Source organism: Rhagoletis zephyria, unplaced genomic scaffold (assembly GCF_001687245.7).
Source record: "Rhagoletis zephyria isolate East Lansing unplaced genomic scaffold, Rhagoletis_zephyria_1.1 Rzeph_scaffold_00569, whole genome shotgun sequence".
Classification (NCBI taxonomy): Eukaryota; Metazoa; Arthropoda; class Insecta; order Diptera; family Tephritidae; genus Rhagoletis; species Rhagoletis zephyria.
This window is the reverse complement of record NW_016157653.1, coordinates 147,343-156,042: the sequence shown is the minus strand read 5'-3', so window position 1 is coordinate 156,042 and position 8,700 is coordinate 147,343. Positions and strand designations below refer to the sequence as shown.

General features: G+C 35.2%; 1 protein-coding gene across 3 annotated transcripts; it reads right to left on the bottom strand.

The window, feature by feature from the left end:
- Nucleotides 1-5,069: 5,069 nt before the first annotated feature.
- On the bottom strand, nt 5,070-6,757 carry Rpp30 (ribonuclease P protein subunit Rpp30). Of its 3 annotated transcripts, none has more exons than XM_017612696.1 (7): nt 6,519-6,756; nt 6,258-6,436; nt 6,006-6,193; nt 5,883-5,951; nt 5,543-5,817; nt 5,395-5,474; nt 5,070-5,333 (listed from the first exon to the last, which is right to left on the bottom strand). In XM_017612696.1, the coding sequence occupies exons 2-7, from the start codon at nt 6,346-6,348 to the stop codon at nt 5,143-5,145; spliced, it is 894 nt and encodes a 297-aa protein (XP_017468185.1). In that variant the 5' UTR covers nt 6,349-6,436; nt 6,519-6,756; the 3' UTR covers nt 5,070-5,142. The 3 variants fall into 3 exon arrangements, with proteins under 3 accessions (XP_017468185.1, XP_017468187.1, XP_017468186.1); XM_017612698.1 differs by having other exon boundaries at nt 6,258-6,378; nt 6,650-6,753; XM_017612697.1 differs by having other exon boundaries at nt 6,258-6,757.
- Nucleotides 6,758-8,700: the final 1,943 nt, after the last annotated feature.

The following is an 8,700-nucleotide window of genomic DNA, read 5'->3' as shown; positions in this document are numbered from 1 at the left end:
TTATTAGAAAGCGATCCGGTACTTTTCAGTGTTACTCAGTGATCCGGTACTTTTCATTGTTTTGAGCGAATTTTTATTTTTTGACAGTTTTACTAGATTTAATCCGAAAATACGAATCAAATCTATTATTAGGCATGCTAAAAGAGATGATTTACGATATGGATAGATGCCAAAGTACGTAAACAAAGCATTTCGCTGCGGTGCTACCATATTTCAGAATGGCATATTTTCCATACTTAAGTATGCATCGTGAAACTGAAATTTTAGCAAAATCTTTAACTGATCTTAGCTAATACCATGTCCCCACCAAAAAGTTGACTATCTTAAATCGAACTTAACCACATCACTAACTATTGCTGTCCACACTGCGGTTTGAGGTTTATAAAACAGTACAAATGTTGCGAACAGTGGTCGGACGTCCAAAACTCGATTCAGGACTAAATCGGTGCAAAAGTCGGAGCAAAAACAAATTTTCCGTACTAGATTGAATTTTTTATTTTCGTTTCTGACATTAATTGTTTGACTTAAATATTTTCTATTCATGCAAAAATTAAAACGCGAGTCCATGTAAGGATAATATGTTACATATTTAGGTAATTTTTGGCATTTTCTATAAAGTAGAACGTATCTAACACTTCATTTTTTAAAGAGCAATAGGATCTAAACCTTCTCAACTTTATATAAATTTCATTCTACATATATTTTTTAACAACTTAAGTAAAGCTCTGCATCCGCCAATTTCTACAGCCATACATCAAAAATTACCGAAGTTACTTTATTGACACATTGCTATGAACGAGTTACTTTTTAACAGCGAGATTTGGCTAACTTTCACTGAAACTGGTGGTGAACACTCAAAAACGGTCCCAAAAGGGGCATAACATGACTGAAAAAATGGAGTAGATTTGAATTCAAGCGGAGTAGAGGACTAGATTTCAAATTTTTCCAAAAAGAGGAGTAAATCTAATGTGATCTTATTGAAGTCCAAACACTAGTAGGGAACGAATTTTTTACATTTTAACGCTAATGACCCACAGATGGCGGGAAAACACAGGGTTGTATCAAACTTTCGACGTGGTTTCGACTTGGTTAGCTTTTAACCATCTCAGTGAAATTGTTTAGTGCTGTCATTTTAATATGGCGAAACTACGCTAAATCAAGTGGGTTATCGGGATAACCAACTCATTAGCCATAACTACGTGGTTAGTTGCGGTGGGGACATGGTATAAGATTTTTCTCAACTATAACTTAAGTTCAACTTAAGTTAGGTTGGTGAAACCGGCCTTTACGTTTTTACCAGGGACGGTAGTCAGCATCAGGAAAATAATTAAAATCAGTTTTAATCATTATTTTATGATTATTATTGAGTTTTATTTCTTGGCTCAACGAAAATAATTATTTAGTTTTTAATTTTTTCAATCACAAAAAATTTTTTTAAGATTTCTAAGATTTTCACGCAGAGATAAAACTTATTGAGGGCTATTACATAATCCATCGTAGTCAGATTTTTCCGTAATTTTTACCGTGGATCTACGGTAATTCTACCGTGGATATACGGTAATTCTTCCGTGGATATACGGTAATTCTACCGTGGATATACGGTAATTTTACTACGGTAAAAGTTACCGTGGCGCGTGTGTGTAGATACTGCCTAAGATTTTACGATGGTTAACATGTCTTTTGAATTCACTGTTTACATATTTCAATAATAATGAACTATGGTTTTAGTTTAAAATACAGTATTATGCAGCGTTTTTGCTGCATTTAAAATGCAACATTTAGCACTTTCGAACATATATTTTCGAAGAGCGTTCATGCTATCGCATTTAGCAAATTTACATTTACGCGAGTTCGAAATCGTATGCTTTTGACAAACAGTCGTGTTCCAGTCGCTTATTCAGATCCGTATCTATTACGACCAATTCTCATGCAGAAGATAATGTGCAAAAAAGGAAAAAAAAAAATTTTAAACCAAAAATTCAATACTAAAACTTGAATTGTTTTAACCATAATATTACATTTACATTGGACCAAAATGCGTGATTTGAAATCAGTCATTTGAAGGTGTTTACACTGCTTGATTCGCATTTGCTTTGACTTCTCATCAAATGAAAAGGGAAGACAAAAACAAAATGTATGTAAACAAACACTACATTTATTACATTGTTAACGCTTTTTGGACACAAAAAGGCAATTATTCTTTGATTAAACTAAAAATGTGTAAAGCTCTTGTATAAATTAACAATTTTTACACACAAATTTCAAAGATNAAAAAAATGTGATTAGTATTGCCATAATGCAACCCTGCTGCGAGGTTGCAAAATGTAGACGCGTAAAAAACATACCTTTGAGTGTGACAAAATGTAGACGGCGTCGTTTTCCAATTTTGTATGGGAAACAACAACACCATAGATTTTACGGTTAGAAAACGTCTTAAAATGTAGACGTCTACATTTTCAGACACTATTTGGAACGAACTGTGAACACCCCACATGTTCGAATCGTAGAAATTTTGGAAGATCACAGGGTTGCTTTATCATTTAGATTCTTAATGCAAAAATTGAGTTGCATTTAGGTGACGAATTTTGTATGGATAAATGTACATTTAGAGCTAAATGCGCTAAATGTGCTTTTACGTGTAAGCAAAAACAGCCCATTACAGCTGTATCAAGGATGTCAGTAGAAGTAGTGCGAGAGAGGATGCCACAGACCGTTTTTACAGTGACGACTTAATGGGTCGGTTATGAATACCAACGCAAGCTCAGTTGAGTTGCCGAAGGGCAACGCCACTGAAATGAAATTGAGTATTATGCAGCGTTTTTACTGCATTAAAAATGCAACATTTAGCACTTTCGAACATATGTTTTCGAAGAGCGTTCATGCTATAGCATTTAGCAAATGTACATTTACGCGAGTTCGAAATCGTATGCTTTTGACAAACAGCCGTGTTCCAGTCTCTTATTTAGATGCGTATATATTACGATCAATTCTCACGCAGGAGATAATGTGCAAAAACCCTACTGAAAAGGAAAAAATAAATTTTAAACCAAAAATTCAATACAAAAACTTGTATTGTTTTAACCATAACCGAAAATTTGTTTTTGTATATATTCATTTGTCGGTGCTGTCAATTAAAATTTTCTCACTTAATTAGGAAACAAAACGAACCGAGTTGATCACAAATTGATCCAGATTTCTATCAGCATCAAATCGATGTTGAATTTGCTTAACTTTTCTTTATCCAAATATGTAATGCAAAATAAAAGAAATCTCGATCGGCGATCACTGAAACGCAGCTAGCAACTGTATACTCGAAAAAGCAATGTTGCCACTTTTTCTCTTTAAACCATGTTCGAATCGTGGAAATTTTGGAAGATCACAGGGTTGCTTTTAGCATTTAGATTCTTAATGCAAAAATGGAGTTGCATTTAGTTGCATTTAGGTGACGAATTTTGTATGGATAAATGTACATTTAGAGTAGCATTTAGAGCTAAATGCGCTAAATGTGCTTTTACGCGTAAGCAAAAACAGCCTATTATGAACAGCAACTATTGTTAAGTGCTACAAAGTTGAAGATAATCGATTTTTGAGGTACCAGCAAACCAAGATTTGAATGTAAATAAGCCGTGGAAACAGTTGAAAAAAATAAATAAATTTTCAAAATCGAAATTTCCGCGGCAACCACAAAAATGCAGTCGCTAATAAGGCAATTCGGTTGCCAGCTTTCAGTAGCCAGTTGCCATCTGTAATACAATTTCAGTCGCTGGCAACTCAACTGAAGTTCGGTTGCCATCCGTAATCGACCCATAATTCTCATTCGGCAGTTAACTATAGGTTTTCAGTACAAAAATTAGAAGTTAACTGCCGAATTTAAGTTAACCCCTCACTGTGAAAACGGCACAGAGACCAGAATTTTGTAAGTCCGTATTCAATGCGTGTACTCATCACACATGATCTTCAAAAGTGACGCAACTCAAAATTTGGAATTTTTGAAATTATGTGCTAAAAATGTACAGCGAGCTTCTATTTGTCTTTAAGCAAAAGCTGGATAAAATTTTTGTTATAATTTATAACAAGCGGGCCCATGCGCAGACTGCGCAGACAGAAATACACAGTAAACTCATCCCTCTTTGTAGCCAGAGATAAAAGCAGACTGTTCTAATAGTTCGCGGAAATAGTTAACAGAATTATTCTTATGAACCCCTTATTTTTATTATACATATATAACAAAACGTGAATGAGATTTATAGTACATCAGAACTTATACTTATTAGGTACATAAAAACATATTACAAACTGACTGATATATGAGTGTCATGAGTTGAGGAAAACATGGTGTTACTTACAATATATCTTTGTATACAATATTTGAGGTGAAAATATATTCAGAATGAACTTTTTGATTAAATATTTCTTTAACAGAAACAATATCTGAGCTAAGGGAGCGGTGCGAGAGAGACAACTGTCAGTTTATCGAACCTTTAATTATTGACACCTTTAGTGTGGCTTATCTATGGTAAATTAAAAACAAAAATAAAATTACAAATTTCTTGACTTCAGTGGTGTTATGACCATTAATATTACCTAATAACCACTCAGGGGACCTCTCACTTTTCAAATTACACCTCATTAGTGAAATTGCTTACATAGAAAAGTAGAAAAAGGGAGACTAACAAAAAAACACCTTAGAGAAATAATATATAAGATATAATATCTAAGGTAAAGTCTCTCCTGCCCATATGATTAGATTAGCATGTGCTACGAACTAGTTTTTCGCATTTTCTGACGAACGTGTTATTTTGAGTTGTGTCACTTTTGAAGATGGTGTGAGATATGTATGTCAATCATCATACCAATTGAAAAAATGCATTCCAACTAAGTCATATAGTCCGCATTGGCCTTACTACAAATCTGCCAATATTTTTTTTCAAACTTTCCCGTTAGCGAGACCGTGTATGAGATCCGTATTGTGTGCCAATAGTTAAAACCCGTATACGAGCGACCCGTCCCAAACCCGTATGGTGTGCCAAAAATTGAACCCGTAGCAAAATCCGTGTACAACAACCGTATTGTGTGCCAATAGTCACTCCGCTGATAATTTTCTTTATTGTAACCTCTCAGTGGAAAATTAATTTACAAATTTCACAGCAATTTTAATTTCTTTTTGCTTGGTTGTTCTAGTGAATCACTTTCAGATTCATCCTTTACGGTACTAAAATCATAGCATCTTTGTTTATAATCATGCATCTCTTCCTCCTCTTCAGAGATATTGGAAAACACTACAGGCCCTGAAGCCTTTAAAGTCATAATTGTTTTGCCAGTACGACGAGATTCTACAAAATATACGAAAGTTTGATTTTTGTACAAATCATCTACATCTTATTAGGTGTTTACCAGCTCTCAGAAATAATTGCCTGCACGATTTATCCACGGCGTTCTTCCCCTGATCCTCTGATAATCCAAATATGTATGACCTAATTTAAATTCGTATATAAGTAGCATGAAAATACCAAAATAAATGAGCTTTTTATAAATATCTTACAAGTTTGCCACATCGTAGGGTCCTCGCAATTCAAAGGCATTCTTTGCGCCGCTACTAAAAATAATATTTCTTGATTTCCCACGAACACAGTAGTTGTGTGCCAACTTTATCATATCTTTCCGTATGCAATAATCTTTTGTAGCTGGTCCATATTTGATTTCAAAAAACATTCCCCGCTTTACAGCCATTTGATATGCCTTTCGGTTCACCAACAACTTGACTCTTGTTTCCATGTCGAAAGTCACCAAGTCACCAGAGAAACTGGTGCAACAGTGCTAGAATTAGAAAGTAAAGGTTTTTACAATTAAAAAAAAAACTCATAAATGTAACATTGGGTTACAGTCAAAGCGCCGTCAGTCTTTGGTTGACCAGCAATTATGTTGTACATTCTGAGGTTTTGGGAATTCGTCTATGAAGAAATGAATTGTAATCGATAAAAAGAAAAACATTTGTTCTTTGATACCATTGCGTGTGCAATTCCAACATCAACGTATATAATTGTCAACCTCTTTAGGATTTTGACTTGGTTCTTAAACTCATCTTCCAATTTTTTCAGTATAGTAGGTGCAGGAAATATGTCCGGCGTCCGTTTGGTAACATCTCGTTTACTGTGATCATACAATTGATCTATAGCAATGGTTTTGTAGCCCACTAAAAACAAACAAAAAAAAAACGTTAGTCTTTACTTTCCCAATAACGAAAATAGATTTCTTACGTCTTAGGGCTTCTTTGACGATTTCTCGCAAGATTTTTTCGTCCTGCTCATAAGGTATGCATAGATCGTAAAAACCTTCTGTTTTCTCCATTTTTAACTATAAAGCATAGTAAAGGCTGCAATTTAGTTTGGAATCCCCGGAGTTCCGCATAAAAGTGCCTATGGTAGGGGGAGCTCTCCTGATTGCAAATATATAGTTTTTAGCAGCGGGAGGCTTAAAGATTTTAAGTTATTTGTTGTTAGTTTGTAAATTGAACTAACCTCTCGGCGCTATTTCACACAATTAACACTATATTTACGTATACACTTCGGCAAAATATGTGCACTAAATCCCCGCACAATGTTCACTTGCGTATATAGTACTTTTAATATACATATATCTATTAATCAATTACTTAAGTAAAATGCGTTTATAAGTGTGTTTACAAATTGTAGCACTTTTCACGAACAAATAGAGCTGCAAAACTATCGATTGTACTATCGATTTATTTTATTTTTGGAGAAACAACCCTGCCAAAATCGACTGACCATTTCGGAAAGAAACTATCGATTGTACGCTCGCATCCATATGTACATACACACATACATCTAGGAATAAATCGATACCATCCAGATATTACTCAAATCAATACTTGTATCAAACAAGGTATCGATACCTACTCAGTATCGGAAAGGTATCGAATACTTGTTCATTGCCTACGATTTTGCATATTTTCAAAGTAATTGGCGTGTATTCATAGTCCAGCAACTAAGTCGAAACAAACAAAGTTGCAACTTAAATTTAAGTACCAACTTAAAATTTACCTCTATTCATAGTCGCATCTCAGACTTCTACTAAATAGTTTCCGACTTAATTTACGATATAGCAAAACGAATGTGAAAATTACAAATTACATTTTTATTAAATAATGTCAAGTTTGATCATTCGTTTATGTAATTTTTATTTTCATTGCATGATTATGCAAAAGAATAAGGTATCCATTTCTTGTTAATTGGGTGAAATAGCCAGAACAACCGCAGTGATTTGAAGTCGATGTTTATCGAAAGCATGCTGTGAAACATACAAATAGTAGATATCTAAATGTTATGCACAAATTTACTTTAAAAGAACTAGCGTGAAACTGACTTATTATTTGAGAATTTGGGTACTGTTTAGTAAGTGGCCCACCTATTTCGGGGTATTGCGTCCAAAGGGGTGACCCGATCCAAACGCACTTGTAGCCAAGGGTCTACCCATTATTTTAACATCCACTATTGTAATTTTTGGTCACTAATTTATTTACAAATTGGGTTTGAAATATGCCCTTTTTTGTAAAATTCGGAAATTAGCGTACATTTATCACTCCTATTTTCCTTAAAGCAGCCACTTCACCAATGCATTTTTATATTCCCCTTCACTATAAACTTTATTCGACTTGTTACAACTTTCTTTATTACATTAATTTTAACTNTATATTTTTGTATTCCCCTTCACTTTACACTTTACTTGATTTGTTATAACTTGCTTTACGACTTTAATATTAACCAATTCATCACAATTCATTAAATAAAAACACCTTCAAAATCACGCGTCTGACTTTGGTTGCATATGCAAATTAAATGGCGGAGTTCAGCTGTCAAACTCCAAAATATGCAAAAGAATGAGAGACAAAAGAAGATAGGATATAACCCAGTAAGCATTAAAAATATACAAAGGTGTTCTCTGCAAAAAGTGTTCAGCTCTTTTTCTTCGCAAAACAGTAAGGAGAATTCTACTGTCTGAGGGTTATAATCCCTAAGTGCGGCCGAAGGCCGCCTACGCAGAAAGGTGTTCTCTGCAAAAAGTGTTCAGCTCTTTTTCTTCGCAAAACAGTAAGGAGAATTCTACTGCCTGAGGGTTTTAATCCTTAAGGGCGGCCGAAGGCCGCCTACGCAGAAAGGTGTTCTCTGCAAAAAGTGTTCAGCTCTTTTTCTTCGCAAAACAGTAAGGAGAATTCTACTGCCTGAGGGTTTTAATCCTTAAGGGCGGCCGAAGGCCGCCTACGCAGAAAGGTGTTCTCTGCAAAAAGTGTTCAGCTCTTTTTCTTCGCAAAACAGTAAGGAGAATTCTACTGCCTGAGGGTTTTAATCCTTAAGGGCGGCCGAAGGCCGCCTACGCAGAAAGGTGTTCTCTGCAAAAAGTGTTCAGCTCTTTTTCTTCGCAAAACAGTAAGGAGAATTCTACTGCCTGAGGGTTTTAATCCTTAAGGGCGGCCGAAGGCCGCCTACGCAGAAAGGTGTTCTCTGCAAAAAGTGTTCAGCTCTTTTTCTTCGCAAAACAGTAAGGAGAATTCTACTGCCTGAGGGTTAAAATTCTTAAGTGCGGCCAAAGGCCGCCTATGCAGAAAGGTGTTCAGCCCCCCTTCTTTGGCAACACAGAAAGGAGAATTCTACTGCCTGAGGGTTAAAATTCTTAAGTGCGGCC